General features: G+C 31.5%; 1 protein-coding gene and 1 pseudogene across 1 annotated transcript; both read left to right on the forward strand.

Moving 5' to 3' along the window:
* Positions 1–1,610: 1,610 nt before the first annotated feature.
* Positions 1,611–12,469, forward strand: LOC142606203 (short-chain dehydrogenase reductase 2a-like; annotated as a pseudogene).
* A 7,492-nt stretch (positions 12,470–19,961) lies between these two features.
* On the forward strand, positions 19,962–20,703 carry LOC142608333 (wound-induced protein 1-like). The gene has a single exon (XM_075780088.1). The coding sequence runs from the start codon at positions 20,036–20,038 to the stop codon at positions 20,528–20,530; it is 495 nt and encodes a 164-aa protein (XP_075636203.1). The 5' UTR covers positions 19,962–20,035; the 3' UTR covers positions 20,531–20,703.
* The last annotated feature ends 1,463 nt before the right edge of the window (positions 20,704–22,166 follow it).

Below are 22,166 nucleotides of genomic sequence, written 5' to 3' on the forward strand. Positions count from 1 at the left end.
CAATGCACTTGATAAAGGTTTCACTTTGGCTGCCACATGTCCAATAATCCGCGGGCAATGCAAGTTGCAAAATTCCCTTCTAGTAGTTTTGACCAACTTTGACCAGACTCAATTATATTCTACCAAAATGGGAGCAGAATTACAAGTAAATTTGGTATAGAATTAAGCCAACAAAAACATGAACTTAATATGTTATATTAATATCTTACTTGGAATCTATATATCCAACATGACTCATAAGTGAGGCAACAACAAAAGGATAGATTCGATTTATCTGGGGTGAGATTAGAAGAAACACAAAGAAAGAGAATTTTGTACATTCTATGGTTTTGTATTTCCCATATAGAGAATTTATAGGTGGTGATTCTCCATTGGAAAACATCTTTGCTAGCATCGAAAACAATAGACAGGCACTTCTTACCAATGCCCTCAATTCCCATCTTTTACATTCTTTGGTTTTATATTTCCCATTTTATTCATTCTATGGTTTTGTATGCAATTCTAAAAGAGTGTCCATAGAAAGAATTTTACAGGAATTGTCATTGTAAACTACCCTTCAAAACATTTCCAACTAGATGGGTTGCACTTGAACATTTTTTTTTATTTATTTATAATTTTTTATAGCACTGCCACATAGAGGTCACAAACCCATAAGCATATAAACAATTATGAGTGGTCAAAGTCAAAGTCAATCTGCTGAGCACAGAAAATCTTCTATAAATTGATGAGTACTTACTTTTTGTGTATATGAGACGACAAAATAAATCTTTCTGATTGGTTAAAAATAACGAATAACAATGAATCTGGGCCATCCAATGTATTGAATTAAATAGAATCTTTCACAATTCCACCCCGCCAGCAAAAGATTTTCCCTAGTTTCCAACAAAAAGCAAGGGATTGATTATCCTAGCAAGAGAGTCGGTCTGGTCAACCTCTGTTGTACACAAAAGTAGTGATTTACCAAATTTTAAGAAAAAAAAAATTGAGAAAGGGTGGAATTGGATTGGTGATAAAACATAATAAAAGTGATGGAAATATCAAATTAGTGCTTCTGGGCCAAGGAAGTTCCTACCATGAAATAAGTCTTGTTCCATCAAATACTGAAAGAACTGCCAACCCACATTAATAATTCAACAACCAACTTATATACCTTCTCTCTGCCGCCAACAACCCCCCAAAAGAAAAAAAAGAAAAAGAAATTGATTGACCATGCCTGCTCATGAGAGCATCTCCGTTAAATTTTTTAAAATTTTGTACTGTTTAGAGAGTAACAGTTATATTTACTTATTACCTATTTATTTTTTTAAATATACTTTTCAACAAATTTTTTATTCTTTTTCTATCTCATTTAAATGTTAGTTAATATAATAGTATGAGAGAAAAAGTAAATCAAGAAGAAAGAGATATAATTGATATAATAGTAGTTGTTGTAATTCTTTGATAAAAAAAATTCAATTGCTAATGTATACTAACCCATTAGACTTGATGTGCTACTGTTCATGAGGAAAAAAAAAATTGTGATTTAGAGAAACCATTGGAGACCATTTTTTTGGTTTCACTTTCTATTGTAGAGATTACTTTGCTTCTACATATGCTGTTGGAGATGCTCTATGATGCCTGAGAAAACCGTTCTGGAGATCGACCTTATAAGTAGAGATAACACCTCTCACTTACTCAAAAGGTTATCTTAATTTCCTTCATTTTTCCTTTTCTTTTTTGTTTTGAGTAATAGGTTTGAGGGATCAAAGCGTAAACTAACAGCTACTTAATTAAAAGGTTTCCATTTGAGTTGTTCAATTTCCTCTTATACTATTGGTATCTTATTATAAGTATATTGAAAATGAGTTTATATATATATATATATATATATATATATATATTAAGCTTTGCATTATGGAACTGTTTTATTTGAACACTCACTATCACATGTCACGTTGTACTATAATTATGATACCCATTTTATAGGTTGGAGGGAATAGCAATAATTTCTGGCGGTGCTAGTGGGATTGGAGAGGCAACTAAGACTCTTTGTGAAACATGGAGCAAGGGTAGTAGTCATTGCTGATATCAAGGATGAAGCTGGTCTTATTCTAGCCAAGTCATTGTCCCCATTAGCGACCTGTTGAAATGGCTTGAATTTAACTTCTGTGTATTAACATTACAAGTAAGCATTAAATGCTATCTTATATGAATTGTCAAAGAAAATGGAAAGGAACAACACCAACTCTCTGTGTATTCATGCATAGCCGTATTGTTTGACTCTATAGGCAATTAATGAATGCATGCCTATGTTAGAAAGTATGACTTTGTTAACAAAGTCAAAGATATGCAATTCACCACCATTAAAGCTTGCGTGAAGAATTACTACACTCATGCATTAAATGATGTAGGATTGCTTGGCCAGTATTGTTGACTTGCTTCCACAATTGAAGACTCTGAGGTGTTGAAACAATTTATATTTCGACTGAAGGTTGGCTATAAATAGAGGTGGAGCAAATGAGTTCAAAGAGCATGTAAGCTACGGATTGCATAGGAAGTTAGTGTCTTGCAATTTTTCTAAATACAGTAGTGTGTTCTCTATTTATTTGTGAGAGAACCAAGGGTGTATTTGGGGTTTGGGTTGTGAGAAAATGTCTTAAAGCTGTTATTGTAATCTCCACAGTTATAGTAAAATTTATTCTGTCGCCTCCCGTGGACGTAGGCATATTGCCGAACCACGTAAATTCTTTGTGTTATATTTTCTCTCTCTCTCCTTTTAACCTTGTGTAAACAAATTATTTAACCCAATTTTCACAACACGACCTATGTACACTGTAATGTAAGCATAGAAGATGACATTAGAACTTGATCAATTCAACAATTTCCCAGTATGGACGACTTGATATATTTTTTTTTTAACAATGCCGGAGTTCTTGGAAACCAATTGAAGCACAAAAGCATCGTGGATTTTGATGCAGAAGAGTTTGATCATATTCTGCGAATCAATGTTATAGGAGTTGCTCTAGGGATGAAAGATGCAGCAAAAGCCATGGTGCCTAGAAGAAGTGGGTGCATTATTTCCACAGCTATTGTAGCCGGTGTCATGGGAGGGCTTGGACCTCATGCTTATACAGCATCAAAGCAAGCCATTGTTGGGCTAACAAAGAATGCAGCTTGTGAACTTGGCAGGCATGGAATTCGGGTTAAGTATAAGAATTCAACTATTCAAAAGGCAGATATGAAGTTTATTTTTGTAATTGATTTTAGAAAATCAAGTAGACATGTGACTGTAATTTGATAGGAAATGAAAAGTACGTGTGTAGAGCCATAGAACGGCTTGATATCAGTTTCATGAATTTTGCAATTAATTTATAGTCCACTTATATAATTAGCCACTAACAATTACAATATGGACAAGGCAGGAATCACACAATTAATAACAATAACAACCACACACTTGAGACAAAGGTTGTTTTCATCACAAAGTGAAAACCAACAGAGAAAAACACTCTGGGCCTAGCTCAATTAGTCAAATCCGCTATAAAGAAGTTGCGACACAACCTAACTTATTAGTTACAAGACATTTTGTACATGTTTGTATCTGAGTTCTATACTTCTACTACAATTGCTGATTCAGCCTACGTCTACACAATGATATAAAATATCGTTAAGTTCATCACCGAGTACAAACCGATATCTCAGTTACTTCAAGGCCACTTAAAGATTTATGACGTCAATGTGGTTTCAAAATGCACTCCAATACACTTAGTGAGTGATCTTAGTGTTTGGGTGAAAATCTATGGCCTTTCAAGGATATTTTAATTGGAGAGTGTTGAAAGACAAAAGAATAGGTTTAATAGGTTTTTCTTAACACCGTTTTTTTCTAAGTACTTGAACTTCTTAATTGTTTTGTGAAAGCAACGTTTGTCGGATTTGGATACAATGTCTACCCATCATTATAGGTTTGCATTAATTGTCAAGATAAATTTACTTGGTTTATATTTTTTAGAGATGATATACTTTTAGTAGATGAAACTAGAAATGAACTAATGTCAAGCTAGAAATTCGAAGAGATACTTTAGATCCATAAACTTTCGACTAACTAACACTAAATTAGAGTACAGGAGATGTACATTCAGTAAAAGTAAAAACAAATATAAAGATGTTATAAGACTTGATGATCAAGAGATAACAAAGCTTAAAAGTTTATGATATCTTGGATCAATACAATTCACAAGGATGGAGAGATTGCATAGGATGTGAATAATAGGATATGAGCAATATAGATGAATTGGTGAAAAACATTGGGAGTATTGTTTGATCGTAGAATACCTATTAAAGTAAAAAGAAAATTATACAACACTGTGTGGGTATGTAAGTACATATAGGTTGTAATATGTGAGAATATCCTACATAGATATAGAAGAATGAAGAATGATTAAAAGAAAATAAAATTGTGTTTAAGAATCTCGCTTGAGTGAGATTGAGGTTCACACCATTCGCTCGAGCAAGAGACATGCCAACTCTCTATTTAGACCTTGTTTAAGCAAGAGACAAGTGAAGAGAATGCAAACTTTTTCAACATGAATTTTATTTCAATTTCTAAATAGCTTGCTTAAGCAAGAAGGGTAGTTTGCTTGAGTGAGGCAATTGCAAAAAGTGTACAATTTGTAGTTCTTTTTTAAAAAAATGTCAGAAACAAACATGTATGTGTCTCTAACAACAGTGGCGGCTTCAAGAATATTTTTTTGAGAGGTCATTCAAATTTGTGTTGAAGAGGTTGACAACGACCTCTTTGTGTGTGTGTGTGTATATATATATATATATATATTTTTTTTTTTCATCTTGATCATTATGATAATAATGATAAGATCTTTCGTAACCTATGATACAAAGGAATATTTTTTTAAGTCAACACGAGTTTTGTTAGGTAATAAATCTTAAATAGGAGATAAATCTTGTGGTATATGTGACTTCCTTATAAAAAATGTATTCATAATATTAGCAAGAGAATTAAAGATAAACTATAAGTTTATTGGGCATATGTTTTCTTAGTATAATGAAGATATTAATTATAATTGCTAAAATTAAATCTTGTAAATTATCTATTCTATATTACTATAATAAAGTTATTAATTATTGTTGTTAAGTGAATTTTAATTATTATTATTTAGGGTCTATTTGAATACCGCTTATTTCTGAAAACTGAAATCTAAAAACAGTGTAATAAAATAATTTTTAAATATGAATAGTACTGTGTGGGAGCCAGTTTTAAAGTTTTTTTTTTTTGCAGAATTTCATACTTGCAGGTCCCGTGAACAGTGCATGGGACCCGCAAAAAACGCCCAATGCAACTGAAATTTGTTTTCAGCTCTATCCAAACTCAGACTCAGAACACTCTAATTCATTATTTATTAGTTTTTTTTTTTTTTTTTTACTTTTTCCAATTCTTTTATTTAATAATTCAACTCAATTTTGACAACTTATAGGTCTTTGTAATTCATTAAGAAGAATTTTGTTGTGTTTCTTACATTACTCTATTAAGAATTCAACGCAACAATACAATCATTAAAAAAGTCTTCATCCTCCACTGTCTCACAACCCACTTCCACTGCCTCACATTTAATTTTTCTTTTAGTGTTTACACTTTACAACTCATTTAATTGTCTTTTTCTGAGATTTAAGATCAACAAATTACTAATTTTTGTTGTTGAAGTTGCTATTTTCCCCCCCAAATTTTAGATCAAATTGGTTTGATGTTGGGTATGTTCTTTTTGTTTAAGAAGACCAAGATAAATTTTAGTATTGAATTGATTTGTTCTTTGGACTTATTTCAGAGGGTTCAAAAGGTTTTCAAAACAAAAATAGTTTAAACTGTTATATGTAAAAAAAAAAAGAAAAAAAAGAAAAAAAAATCACAAGTCAGGGGGTTCATTTGAACCCCTAAACACCATATGGCGCCGCCATTGCCTAACAATTAGTAACGATCTTGTCAACATTTTAGGTATCCCAACATAATTAACCTTATTTTCATTGGCAACTCTTCATTGATTATATATAAGAATCAATATGTTATTTATAGCTTTTTGAAGGTTTTTACAAATTTTGACACACCATACATAGCAATTCACAAGATTCCCCAAAATTTCTACTTATAGATTCTAGATTTAGTTGTATCCTAGAGGTAGTTTGTCTGCATCCCGTTATGAAAACTCAATCTAGTGGTGAGAAATATCATTTTAAGAAAAATGATTATTTGTGCCTGTCTATTCCAATTATTTTTATATCCATCTATTTCCTCTAAATTTCCCAACAAAGAAAATTATTAGAGTAGTTATGCTTTATGGTATCGAATGTTAGGCTCCTAAGAAGTAACATGTTTTTGCAATGGGGAAGAGTGATACGGGTGGTTCCAATTGATGAAAGCATGAAAGAGAGTTGCTTGAAATAGTTTGATCATGTGAGAAGTAGAGCAATTAATGCATCAATTGAGAAGAGTGAGTGACTTGATTCAAGTCGAGGGAACAAAAAAAAGTAGAGAAATATCTAAAACCAGTCGCTAACCCATGTGATGCACAGGAAAAATGTATTGTTTTACTAATTTCTTCCCAATGAAATTATTGAAATAAAGTTGTAGCATTTTCACAGTGACCAAACATCTTCTTTTCTATTTTAGCACCTTTGTTGTATCCAAATAGAGAATAACACTAAAAAATAATTAAACCCATCCCAAAGTGTATAATTCTCAAAGTTAAAAGAGAGTCCTAAATTTCGTTTAATTCCATTAACTGCTTAAGTCAATAAGCACATTGGTATGAATAAAAAAATGAATGGCATCCGTATCTATTTAAACCATATATCTGTTATAGCAATTAAGGTGATTTATAAATTTCAACCAGTTTGTTTTGTAACACCTTTTTTTTTTTTTTTGAAATACTAGATAGAATGACTTTTATTCAGAAGTAAAAAACCATATACAAAGGTAAAGATCTGGGCACACAGCCCAAGCTAGTTCGTTAGCCATACAAATTAGGAAGAAAAAACATACAAGGCATCCTCTGAACCAACAAACAATGAAGATCCTTCTGCACCATAATCATGTGTTTGCTTGAGTGGCCGAGAGCATCTGATATGTCACTAGCAATGCTAGAGCTACATCCAAAATGACTTTAGTTTGTGTTTGAACTTTCTCAAAGTATGCATTGTTTCTTGCATTCCAAATTGACCAAGTCGTTGTGGCCCACAGTTCTAGCTCCTTCTTTGTTCTGTAACACCTACTGTAATTAGTAAAAATCTTAAGAAGATTCAATAGAAAGTAGGAACACATTGATATCAATTTAGTTATTAAAAAAAGTCTCAAATGATGGCAATTATAAAACAACATTCTTCTCAATGAGTTTATAATCAGACATGTCTATCGTATAAGCAAGCATATTTGATGTCTTGGAAATAAAATTGATAGCCTTCTTCATGGACATACAAGGCCCCAGATTTTTGGGTTTTACATTTTGCCAAAAATACTAACATTCTTAAGGAACATTACATGGACAAATCATTATGATCTTTTGCAATTCAAAATCACTTGGAAATGATTTTTTTTTTTTACATTAAATTTAAAAAACATAAAATTATCCATAGACATATTGGATATTGTACTTCCATGCGGATATCTAACAATTTCACTAATACAAATCTACAAAAAAAGAAGAAGAAGAAGAAGAAGAAGAAGAAGAAGAAGAAGAAGAAGCAGGACAAAGTGTTATTATACAACCACAATGGAATTGAAGGATAGTCAAATTAGCATGTTGTGTCCCAAGAGTCAACATATCACATAATCATTAGGTATCTAAGAATTGTATAAATATTGGACTAATAGATGCATTCGTATCAATCTTTGTCACAAAAATATAAAGTATCTAGAATATGCAGTAGAAAATGTAGTTATAATACATTTGAATTCACCAACAATTATCATTTGAATAATTGCACTGACTTTATAGTTTTTATTTATTTATGTCATGTACTATATGCATAGATGTCTAAAAATATGGTAGGAGAGTAAATCAAAAACTAAAATGGGATGATGAAGCTCATTTGACAATCCCGACTCTTTTTTACAAATCAAAAAGAAGCAGCAAATTGAAAGGAAGCAAATTGCGTGATGCTGATCTTGCCTTCTTTATACATCTTTGGGTGTTTAGAACTTTTCTCTACACCTACACATCAATCATTATGATTAACCTATCACTAATTGTAATTGGTCAAAAATCTAACAGCCCAAGAGGATTTAACCGTATGCCAAAAGAGTAACTTCGGTTCCACCCATGGGCAGCTTTACTTTGCAGGAACTTTAGTATGACTGGTCAGCTAAAGGCATTACATTCTAGGCACTTTAATCAAGCTACTTGTAGGGGAGTCCCGTTTGTGTTTGGTTTAATTTAGAATTGCCAAAAAGGTTGCAATGAAATCAAGTCAAAACACTAACTATCAAAATAGTGATGGGTATTTATAAATGATTTTATTCAGCAGAAAAAAAAAAAAAAAAAACCCTTATAAATTATTTTCAAGATAGGTTTGAGGTTTCAAAAAAGGATTGATTTGAGATTACCTCTAACTCATATCTTCTTAAACTGAAAAGTAAAAAAGAATTTTGAGTCAAAACTGAACATTTCGATTCTAATCAGTTATGACAGGTTAAATTTGCATTACTTAATCAACACAGATAAACTCACAGTGCATGATCTGATTCAGATAATAAGGATAGTTTTCTGAGAACTTTATTTGAATATTGTAGTACGAATTGGAGGGGAGGGGGGTTGTTTTTTGTACCTCTATAGTTGATTCTTTGGACTATGAAAGTCATAATATTTATTTTAATGAATAAAACATCTTACTCGTCCAAAAAAAGAAAAAGAAAAAGAGGACTAATTCTCTACATTACAGACAGTTGCCATGATAATCTAATGTGATGCTTTCCATATTGTTTTTTCTTGTTAATACCTAAAATCTTTACAGCTTTGAAATCCCTTTCTGCATGTTTCAGGTTGGGAAATTGTCTACTGGTGACTCTCTACATATGTCCCCACATGATGAATCATCAATCACTGCAAATGATGCTACAGCTAAAGACATGGAGGTAATCATTTAATTTTTTCCTATTTCTGAATTATCTTTATGGTAAAAATTAAATTGAGTGAGGCATCCATGCTAACCCATACAAAGTTTGATGTCCATCATCTCTTCTTCAATAGGATTATGTTCTAGGCCCATACCAGCTCCCACTCCAAAATTTTCAAATTCACAAATAATAATAAAAATTTCCAACCAAATTCAAAATTATAAAATCTACACGCCATTCAATAATCAAATAGAAACTAACAAACTAAATCTGAGTTTCCAGCTAGTTATACAACTTCTTAATTGGATGCTTACATAATAATTCAGCCAAAATACTTCGTATTTCAAACAATTGGATGACATGTAGTTCAGAAGATGGTTTTTGTCTTCAAGGATTGGTGCATAATTACTTATAAAGAGAAATGAACTTGCCTTTAAAAGTCTTGACAGTCAAACATGTAGCTATTATGATAAAAGGGCCTGGATTTTCAGTAAAGAAGCTCTCCTCAACTTGATTTGCAACTAATCCCCAAAGTGTAAGCTTTGTTTCATTTCCTCTGTTCAAATTTTCCTATGTTACAGTGTAAGTTCATATAGTATAAGTGCATGTATTGGCTTATCAAAAAATAAAACTAAAAAGCGCATATATTGAAAATAATTTTTTTAAAAAAAAGACATACTCTATAGTCATGACATTTATGTTTCTCATCGAGACATTTGATCCTTTGATGTAAGATTGCTCAATCAGTCCAACACCAATCACATTTGCAATGATATCTACGCATCACAAAGATGTGTACCAAAGAACATCTCTCCCTCATATACCAAAGAACTCAGTTCTACATTTTTGTGAATTAATACAATAAGAAATTCAACCAACCTTCATGACTCTTTTACAATTTTATTTGGATTGTGTCTCAACAGCATACCAATGCACTTATTAATTACTTAAAATTCAAAAAAAAAAAAATTTATACATGATAAGTTACAATTCAAATTAAGTTTTATCAATTCTTTAAATGTAAACAGAACACTACAATATACTATTCTAAGTCCAAACTTAAAACAGTCAAAACATAAACCATGAAGCTGTATTTTTTCTCCAAAAAATAATATAACTAATTTAGTGATATATTCTAAATGTGTTTCCGCTCATGTTCACTTACTTTTCTAAATAATGAATATTCATAATTGGGAGAAACCCAACATCAGAATCAGTACAGAGAAATTATAATCAACATTAACATTCAAGCTCTCTCATGTTCATTCAATCAAACAATAAAAAACAGAATATTGATTCAAAACAGCAACCATATATTTGTTGTGTCTTTAGAAGAGAGCATACCCAAACAACCTTCAAGGATCCTTTGTTGTTTCTTGAAATAATCAGCTATCAGTTTCCTTTTCCTACAATTAAATGCACAAGATTAATGAATGCATCTTAAATCATCAAATTTTATTTTTTAACTTTCCAAAAGAGCTTAACATCAACTATGTCAAAGAATAAGAAATTGTTCAATGATATTAAAACTCCAAGCATAAAAGCAGATTTAAAACAGCAACCATATATTTGCTGTAACTATTAAACATAAACAGGGGAAATAAAAAAAAAAACTATATTATTAGATAAATAAACATTTATAAGGTACAATTGTACTAAGCATAGATGTTAAAAACCAGAAATTAATAAGGAATATTAAATCTAAATAAAAGTGAAAGAAGAACAAAAATTAAGAATGAAACCTGCTTTGTTGTTTCAGGGAAGGAACAACACAAATGTTGTGTGATGAAAGCAAGCTGATAACTCCACCAGTGCCAATGTACTACACACCAATTTCGCTCAATTTCCACTAAAAAAAATTCAAACCCATAGCTCAGTTTCCACAAAAGAAAATTCAAATTGATTATCATCATTTTAATATCTATTTAAAATATTGAAGATGTGACTCACTTCAAAAAATATTATCATCAAAACACACTACTAAACTCAGTTACAGAGTTCCAAACCCAAAGACTTTTCTGTGTGCACAAACTCAATTACAGATACAAAGAGAAACATAGCTAAAACTACAATTCAACCAATTCTAGAATACAAAACAAAAATCAATGATATAAGTCTGAACTTAAAACAGTCAAAATATAAACCATGAAGCTGTAATTTTTCTATGAAAACTGATATAACTACACTAAAATTCAAAAAAAGCTAAGAAATCCAAACTATTCTAAGTCTGAACTTAAAACAGTCAAAACATAAACCATGAAGCTGTATTTTTTCTGCAAAAAATGATATAACTACACTAAAATTCAAAAAAATATATATTTATACATTGATGAGTTACAATTCAAATTGAGTTTCATGAGTTCTTTAACTGTAAAGAGAACACTAAAATAGTTAGAAATTAGATGTACATAGATTATCACAGAGGCAAACGTTACAATTCAAATTTAGTTTCATGAGTTCTTTAAATGTAAAAAAACACTAAAATAGTTAGAAATTAGATGTATATAGATTATCACAGAGGCAATTGAATACCATACCTTTAACCCTGATTCGAATGTAGGAAAAGAATGAAGAGAAAGGAAATAAGAATAAACCTAGAAATTAAACAACTGTGAAAAAATAAGAATAATAAGAATAAACTATTTATAAGACAATAGTTATAGAGTCTTAAGAGCATCACCATTAGGTGTGCCAAATGCCAAATATTTGGCATTTTTGGCACACCAAGCACCAAAAATAGAGCATCATGAGGTGTGATATATGTGTCAAAATTTTGAGACATGCTACAATATGCTCTCAAGTATGAGAGCGTACGGACGAGAATGCCATAATTTTTTATGCTTATTTTATTTACTTTTCCTCTCTCCTCCCAACACATCTCACTCTCTCTCTCTCTCGTCTTTGTCTTCTCTCTCATCTCTGTCTTCTCTATTCCTCTTCCATAGCACGTCGATCTCACCAAAGACCACCACTCGATGCTGCCAATCTTCGTGCCAAGACATAATTCCACCCCACAAACTCGTCCGAGAACTCGACCTGGCTCACATCGATGAACAACCCTAGGTCCTTGTGCTGGTACAGCAAATCCACGTACCTCCTCCACAGAGCTCTAGGATCTTTCTCCAAAGCTTCAATCTTCTCCTTCTTCTTCAAAATCTCAGGCTTCGAAGACAAAAACGATGATAGCTCGGCGGAGATCTCGCACGCCACGGACTGAGTTCGATCGGCGAGCGAGTTGGGAATGCCAATGAGTCACGTCGGAGCGAGTGGATTGGTCTAAGGAGAGGCTTTTGGGGCTTGAGAGATAGGGAAGATAAACAAATGCCAGAGATTGAAGCCATTGGAGATCGCGAAGAAAACGGTGTTGTTTAGAGAAAGGTTTACTAGTAGTAGTGGTAGTACTAATCCATGGCAAGATTTCGAATTTTTGAGCTGAGAAAATTTGGGTTTGTGTCTGTGTTTGTTTTTTGGGGTTTTTGTCTGATTTGGGATGGGTTTTAAAGTTTGTGAATGTAGTGGGTTGTTGTGGATTTTTTTTTTTCTAGTTGTGTGTGTGTGTGTGCATGTTTTTTTTTTTAAGGTGGCGTTGGTGGATGGGATTGTGCTAGTGGTGGCTGTTAGTGTTTTTGCAACAGTGGTTGTTGCTGGCTGTTGTTGCGACGGTAGTGGTGGTGGTTGTTGTTGTTGTTGTTGTTGATGATGTTGATAAGAAGGAGTTAATATATTATTTTAATGTGTAGTAAATATTAATTTAATGTATAGGATTGAAGAATATAATATCTGATAAATAAGATATTGTAAAATGATATGGTAAAATAATAAAGTAGGTTTTTGGTGTGTCAAAATGACATTTTTTTTTATAAGAGAGCTGATGGTGATGCTTATAATTAAATTTGTTTATTAGTTACCTTTGGGCCGGTTTTGACGAGTTGGGTTGGGTATATCGTTGACCGACATAGTTGATGGGCCACGGGCTGGATGAGACTCACTGCAAATGGGGTGCCGTTTCCGGATTGTTAAGGTTGCATGTGGGTGGTTTGTGGCAAATGAGTGGTCTGAGAAAGGAGATTGTTCTGAGGAAGAAGATGTTTGTGGGTTTGTAGGCATGGTGGGTATAGTGGGTTTTGATGGGTTGGATGAGACCCACGAAAAATAGGGTGCCGTTTCTAGGTTGTTTAGGTTGCATGTGGGTGGTTTGTGGCAAATTGGTGGTCTGAGGAAGGAGATCAACTTCTGTTCTGAGGAAGAGAATGTCTGTTGGTTTGTGGGTATGGTGGGTTTTGATTAAGGAATCTGTGGGTATGGTGTCTTTAGATGGTTTGCCGTGGGTCTGATTGAGGAGGAACTGGTAGTTGAAGGCAGGGCGTGCATTTTGGTGTTTGGTGAAAGAAAAGGCGGAGCATCTTGAAAGAGTTTTGGTGAAAGAAAAGGTAGAGCATTGTGAAAGAGAAGGCATTGGGTTTGGGTTGTAAAAAAGTTTTATTATTATTTTTTAATATTGTGCTGACATGGAAATTTGTAGGAGTTTCAAAGGTTTCGGTTATATATATATATAACATTATTAGAAGTAGCAAAAAATGACATAAATTAAGGAGATATAAGAGTATAATTTCAGACAGTATGACCAAAAAAAAAAATGTAGTCAACCTAATTAATCTATTGAGGATTTACGGTCAATCCCAAAATTTTGGGACTAAATATTTTAAGGCATGATTGTTGTTGTTGCATTATGATTTGAGGAATACAAAAATCTATTATAGAAATCCAAATTTAACGAACCAATAATTAAAGAGCCCTATAAAAGTTTGCTTTTACACAACAGCATAATCTTGTAAAGGTTCCCTAAAAGAGAAGGCCCAGATTTTAAATTCACCAATTAGCAGTTTAGCACTCATATATAAACAGATAGCACTAATGCAAGTTGGTTCATTCCTGCAAATAAATTAGTCAGTTCCAAGCTTAGCCTGTACAGTTTCATTTGCAGTTCACATGCAGGACTATGAAAAAAAAATGAAGCAGCTGACATCTTTGTAGTGTTTTACATGGACAACCTTAAGATTTGGGCAAATTTTTTATTGTTTACCTTGTATATAATTGTTAGAATCAGAAGGCCGATCACTAAAAAAGTGGACTTTTAGACTTTAGAACAGGTAAAACCTAAAACAGAGAACAACCCACTTGCTTAATAATTCATTAATTATTAATGTTAATCCCATTTCCATGGATCACCACACAACGCATTGAAAGTTAAAACATCATTTGCGTGAAGGATGACCCTTAATTTGACCTTTTCCATATGTTTTACAAGTGACTTCTCTTTGACTTAGAAATCCTGAGTTTGGTAATCTGTTCCTATTCTAGTATTCTATGTACCTTAAGGCTTAAGCTTGCCACATCCAATATCATTTTTTTAATCAATCTAAGCTATTTGAATATCTGGTAATGAAGGATCCACAACTTGCTTACCCCTTATGTTTCCTCGATCGTTAATACTCTTTGATCCCTTAAAAAAACCCGGAGAGGCGGCTCCCTCCCAGTCCCAAGTTCTCCCATATAGTCTTTTTTTTTTTCTTTTTCTTTTTTTCATGTCTCATACATAGTCATATTAAATGATACAATCCATAATATCTCAAGGGTTTTAATTCTCATGTATATACTATTTCACATTCACTTTTATGTGTTAAAAATGTGAATATTCCTGCATCAATTAATTGTGGATATGAGTGTGAAATAGTGAATGTAAACCAGTGCGAAAGAATATTTTAATAATGTTAAACCCCCTGCCTATTTAAAACCTGTAAAGAGAGTGGAAGAGATTTTTTATTTTATAATTTGATAGTTAAAGGAGAGAAGACTCAAATCTTGAATGTTTCCATTGAAAGCATTAAGAAGTGTTTGAACAAAACGACAATTGGTAGGAACTAATTTGTATAAATTATTGGATCAAAAAAAATTAAAGTTCAAAACTCAAAGGATAGCCCAGAACGTAACTTAGTTTTAACTTTAAAGACTCTTTCTTTTTCTTTTTTTAAAGTCGGACTGGCTATCCTTATTTTTAATTTTTTATAGTTGCTATTATTTGGAGGTGTCCTAAGTAATTTTTCTTTACTCTAAAATTTACTACTACTAGGATTGGGGTTTTCAAAGTGTTGCAATATCTACTAATTGTTTTAAGGTGTAAAATCTAGTCATGCATAAGCCATTCTCTGACTATCACAATGCACAAGTAGTCAAGAAAAGCAAATATTATTGAGCCGTGGCATTCCGTGGGACTTGATCAACTCGAAGGAGAGAATGGAATGAAATTTTACTTCCGCATGCTTGTTATATATCACAGGAGCCTTTTCTAATGAAAACTAGCTTTGATATTAATTACGTAAAAGTTGTGCTCCTACTGAGTATATGACTGTTAATATAGCCAACAACGATACAGAAAAGGGTAGAACTTAGAGCAAAATGGAATCCTTGAATGAAATCTATATAAGTATTCCATTTTAATACAAGGAATTCATTTTGATCTAATCAGTTGATGTTGACTACTAAATTCCAAGTAGGAATTGCAATGGGGCTGGAGGTTTGATCATGGGTGCCCCATCCTTTCTATGAAGTTGGACAAACTCGCATAGGGCATAAGAATGAGGCAACTTGGAAGAATTTTGTCTTTCTTAATGAGATAGTAACTACACTAATGAGATAAAGTAAAGACAAAAATAGGAAGGACGGTGATGAGAGAGAGAGAAATGTTTTGGGATGATAAAAGAATACATAAAAAAAATAAATATATAATAAATATGATGAATATAAAAACGATTGAATTATATATATATATAAATCTAAAGTTTTTTAAAAATCCAATTAGAATTCAAATTGAATTTTAATTAAAGTTTAATTTTACGCCAAGTATCCAATTGAACTTTCTTAATTTTAGTGAACCACAATAATGACACTGCTTCAATCTCAATGCAATACTTATTACTCAACTATTCTAGAGATAATAGAACCCTACAAAAATGTGTGTCCCATTCATTAGTCATATCTATCTATTTGTATCCCATTCATTGTTCGTATATGTGTCACATAGGGAAATGAACCAATCTAATAGTTCATTAAAGAACAACACAAATGTCATTATATACTTGTTTAGCAAAAAAAATTTCATATATATATGCTTCTAATTGATGCCAAATTGCTTTGAACTTTATATCTTCGTCTGATAGTTGTGCTTTAAATCCAAAGATAGATCTATGTTTCATTACTTATTGGCAAAACTCTAAGGTATTTTTTCCTTTTTCCGTCTCTCCTTTTTTTTTTTTTTCTTTTAAATGTTATATTGTATGCATGGATATCAAATATCATCAATAATACCATTGCAATTAAATATGTTCGTGCGTAAGCACAACTTACAAACTAGTATATAAATAATGGAGAGCTAAACCTATCATGCACCATCTTATTCCCTTTTCAAAATGGTGAAAATGTGCACTGAATGGGACCAAAGAAGATAAGTCAAGTAGAGCGAGGTGTACATGTATTTTGTCATCCCTAACTCCAAGTGCAAAATCTCTCTCTCTCTCTCTCTCTCTCTCTCTCTATATATATAATAGGTAAAGTAGAGAGAAAATCCAATTAAGTTTCAAATTTGAATTCGATTAGAGTCTAATTTTGCGTCATATATCTCATCTAATCTAAATTTTAGAAATTTTTGCCAAGTGAGTTAATTTAGTGTAAAAGTTGAATTTCAATTAGAGTTTAATTTTGCGCCACGTATCCCATATAATCTAAATTTTTAAATTTTTGTGCCAAATTAGTTAATTTAATGTAGAAAACGATGAGTCCAATATAATAAACCATAAAATACATAATCATATAATTAAAAAAAAATCAAATTTATAATCATCTATATATATATATTAATAGGTAAAACTTAGAGAAAATTTAATTAGAATTTGAAATTATAATCCAATTTTGCATTATGTGTCTAAATTTATATGGGAACTACATCATAATTATCCACTTAAGCTTGTGCCATTTGTATACTTAAGTTTTTTAATCTTTGTGTCAAGTGAGTTAATGAGTGCAAAATACTAAGAATCTAATATTAATGAATTATAAAATAAGTAAATAAAAGAAATCACATAAACTCAATAAAAATTATCACATGTTTCTCAAAAAATAAATAAAATAAAAATCACCGCATAACAAAAATCACCACACGTTCTATTTTGTTAAAAATTAGAAAAAAAAAATGATCATAAATAATATTAAATTTAGGTAAGAATTTTAATATATGACTAATTACATTTACTTTAAAAAATAATTTGACTAATTATCTATATTTTATGATAAAAATTGTGCTTAATTTTAAATGTATCTATATGTATACATGAATGCATGTGTTACATGCTTTAAATTAATTTGACTAATTATTTATATTTTTATAATAAAATTTTTGTTTAATTTTAAATGCATTCATGCGTTTGCATGGATCTACATACTAGTATTAATTAGATGGTAAACAAATGAACTTTTTATTTTATTTTATTTTAAGAATCAAGTTAAGGAAAAAACTTATGAATGAAGGCAGTGAAGGGACGGAACTATCAAGAGACCAAGGGGGCCACGCCCCCAAGCCTTTTAAATATTTTAATTTAAAAATTGTAACTTAAATATTCATACTCCTCCCTCCCCCTCCCCCTTCCACCAAATTAAAAATCAATTTCGCAAAAAAATCCAAAAGAAGAACAAAAAAAATCCTTTTTAATTAACCAAACACAAATAAGTCCCTTATTAAAAACTCCACGTACTCATAAAAACTATGTGTTTCGTATGACATTTTTATCATTGGCTTATTTGGAACCTAGGATATCTAGAACTTATGGATTTGAATGTTGTTATGTTGTCTAACTTTACTTAAGAGATTGTTGGTATTTTTTAATTATTAAAAACATATATAACTTGTGAGTTCTAATTAGCTCTACTGGTAAAGTCTCTGATGGTTGTATAAGAGATCTGAGTTTCAATCCCCGTCTATACCAAAAACTGATTGATGTCTTGGTCTGATAATAAATAGCTATTATTAGGAGCGGAAGTCATAGGTTGAAACTCTCTAAAAAAAAAACATATATAACTTTACAATTGAGTATTATTATTTAATAGATATTTTTATGCTATAATAAATTATTAATTACAATAACTAAATCCTTAATTTAGTGAACATATAGTGGAGTTGCTTATTTTCACCGCTACTTTGTATATTTGAGAGAAATGTGAATCTTTATAGAATTGATGATTTTTTTTGTTAGTAAACAAGTTTTATTTGCTAGAATTCACAAATCAAAAAAAAAAAAAAAAATTACTATTAAAAAAATTAAAACTTCACCATTTTGAGCATAATGTATTTTGATGTACGAAAAATCACTTGCCAAACAATTTGTTTATAAAGTGATTATACTTATAATTTCTATTACAATTATGAAATGAGTATTTATAATAAAAAAAAGAAGAGATTTTTACAAAAAAAAAAATGATATTCTAACATATATATATATATTATTTTTTTCCATTAAAACAAAATTGTTGCAAATTTTAGTATAAAATTAATCACAGATGGATTTCATAATTTAAAAGAACATCAAGTTTCATTTTGATATGTCCTAAATGATTGATTTGCAATGTATTAATTAGAAATAGTTATTTGTATATTTTAATTTGTTTATATTTTGCTACGATCAAATAGATATTGGATTTTTTATGTATTAATTTGATTTGAATTTTAGTAGTTTTATTTATTCTTGAATGATATTGTTTTTCCCTAAGACAAATTCTAGGCTTCATTCATGTGTGAACGTAACTTTACAATAGAGGGTAAACCAAGGAACTTGTGAATGTAACTGCAATAGGGCACATGCATGAATGTGATAGCTTAAAACATAATTGACCCATTAAATAAAAAATAATAAGAGTTAATTTACTTAAATTTATTGTATGTCAAGGAACGTTCCTGGCAACTCAACATAACTGATGACGCTCGGAGACATGCATTCAATATAATATTGATTCGAAAGGATTACTCGGACAGCAAATATCTATTATAATTTGCTTCACTTAGAACAACCCAAAATTATTACTATTGGTTTATCATCATTGTTATTTATTTATTGATATCATTACTGTCTGTTCTTTTATTGAAAAGCACACCCAAAATTATTAATTAGACCCACACGGTTTTCAAATTTAGCATAGGAAACTAAGGAAAGCACTAATAAATAATAATAATTAAATTTCAGCCCATCAACCCATCAAAATCTTACCTGCCATTTTTTTTTCCTGTTTTTTAATGACTTTCTTTGTATTTGATTCCCTTTTTTACTACTATTTGGGGGCTTGCATAGGCCATGCATCTTTTTCTTTCTTTCTTTCCTTCTATAATTTTTTCGAAAATAAAAAAATCGTGACCATAATTTAGTCGAAGGAGGAGTTTAACATTTAATTATTCATTATTAAGGTTTATTTTACAAACTAATTGTAATATCAATTTGTCTTATTAGAGACAGAAGTCAGAACCGCCCTATAACTTATAGTTGAATATACTTAGCATAATAATTATATTGTCCCCATAGTTGCTAGCTGTCAAACACAAAGATTTTCGTCCGAAATATTGGAATATCCCTAATAAACTTTCCTAATAAAAAATTATAAACTATAATACATTGCTAATTTTTTCACTAATAAATGTGATGGATCCGCCTACCACACTCTTTCTCCAATTTTCTAGAAGAGTAGCAATCCTATTTGTATTTTTCCTCAGCCTCCAATGCTCTATAAATATGTGTCCCATGCATATGTGATATAGCACAACCAACAATACCGCAATAACGCCAGCTAGAAGCCTTCCCCAGTTGCTACTCGCTAGCTAGCTGACCTTACTTTCCTCACTACATGGGAATCAACCATAATGAGATCATGCCGGAACAAGATGAGGAGGGCATATCACCGGTGCCAGAGCCCCAAACATGGAACAAGAAGAATGTCAAAATGCTTTACAAGGCCTTGGCACATGGTCACACTGAGACCATTGCTAGGTTAGTGGCTGCTGACCTTGAGTATTGGTACCATGGACCTCCACCATGCCAACACATGATGAAGATACTCACTGGGGAGTCGAGGCACACCGAGTTCAAGTTTAAACCTCGAAGCATCATGACAATTGGCGATCGTGTGATCACGGAGGGATGGGATGGATTCAAGACCTATTGGGTGCACGTTTGGACCCTTAATAAGGAAGGGGTGATTATGCAATTTCGTGAGTATTTCAACACATGGCTCACCGTATTACTTAGGGCTTCGGAGACCAGAGATGAGTTTCCGGTGTGGCAAAGCGACCCTTGGGAGCGTTTGCACCGATCCCTGCCGGATCTTGTACTGGCTATCTGAGGTTGAGGTTCTAGCTAGGGGCGGGATATTTGCACAAAGCCAGATGTTCATGTGTTTGACAAGCACGTTGAAAGATTAAAATATGAAATGTAATCAATGATATAGATGTATATACCTTGTTAAACTTGCATTCGATGAAATGAAAGGCTACGTTACAAGGTTTTGGACTCTAATTTATTTATTTTGTTAAAAAAATGTGTTGGAAGCTTGTAAGTTCACTACAGAGAATGCCAAAAAATAAGTATAAGCTTACGAATTACGATATACATGGATGCAAAAGGATATGCATGTGTATCATTTCCTATATGCGGATATGCCATTCTCTCCTAGGAAGATAATAAATGCATGCAATGGAATATGTGCCAAAAATCCAATGATGATATTAATTACACCTTAAGATTGGTAAATATTTTTGGCAGAACTACACTATTGGTCCTTGAAATTTACCTCATGTGCGTAATTAGTTCCTTAAGTTTTAAATGAGCACTATTGGTCTTTCAAGTTTTAAAAATGAGCAATATTAATCCTTTTGTTAACTGCTGTTAGTTTATTACTTATGTGGCTAACAGAATAGTAACTTGACAACTTTTTTTTAATAAAAATAGTTACAAAAAAATATTTTTCAGTAAGAAGAAACCCATTAAGATCAAAATATTTACACCATGTTTATGGTAAAGAGCTTTAAACCGTATGATCATCGGATAAGCACAAAGCTCCCAAAATGAAGAGCATGCTATCATAAACAACAACGCAACAACAAATAGCCGAGGGACAACTTTCCCTTTGCCCGTATTTACAGCTATGCAATGAGTCCCAGAATAGTTACAATCTATGGTATCCAAAAAAGAAATAAAAAATTGATACAATCCAAACTCAGGTATCCTATGGACTATGGTATGAGAAAGATCTATTCCTATGGTATGAGAAAGATCTAACAAAAGAGAATGAGATTGTGTGTAAACTAGTGTGGCCATCCAAGATTATACTATTTGTGATGTTTGATGCAAAATTTGGTTATGGGTTGGTTCATTTTATGAGTTGAGAGTTATGAAAACTTTGCTTTGAAAACATAAGTTGAAGACAATGGGTTTTTGAAAACATCTGAAATCATTCACATGCATTTCATTTCATGAAATCCTATTTTAAAAAGTGTTTCTACAAAACCAAAAATTTCAGTTTTTCAAAATATTCAAGGTTTTCAAGTCTCGATCGATCGAATCATATATTCGACCGATCGAAAATGTTCAGGTTTTATAGCAAAACTCTCTATCTGATTTGATTGATACTTGATTGATACTCAACCAATCGAAACTGAAAAAATTTTAGTTTTTAAGTTTTTGACCAATCTGTCTTTTCATGAATCATTTGTGTTTAGGATTCAAATGCATCATATTGTTTTCTATATCCATCTTGCATTTTTGCAATCATATCTCTCATTATTTTCACAGAACACATATACACTTTACTCAATTGGGTACTTAACTTGATTTAAAAATTTATTGATTAATTTTTGAGTTTTGTACTTTTCAGTATATGCTATTTTTATGTGTGAACTGCAGAAAATATTTTTCTTAAGAGATATGATGGATAATCAATGTGCAGATATTTTCTCTTAAACACATTGCATGCATATATT

The sequence above is a fragment of the Castanea sativa genome, chromosome 8 (genome assembly GCF_040712315.1).
Source record: "Castanea sativa cultivar Marrone di Chiusa Pesio chromosome 8, ASM4071231v1".
Classification (NCBI taxonomy): domain Eukaryota; kingdom Viridiplantae; phylum Streptophyta; class Magnoliopsida; order Fagales; family Fagaceae; genus Castanea; species Castanea sativa.

Excerpts from the sequence above, each read along its gene's own strand:
- LOC142608333 (XM_075780088.1), top strand. The coding sequence starts at position 20,036 with ATGGGAATCAACCATAATGAGATCATGCCGGAACAAGATGAGGAGGGC.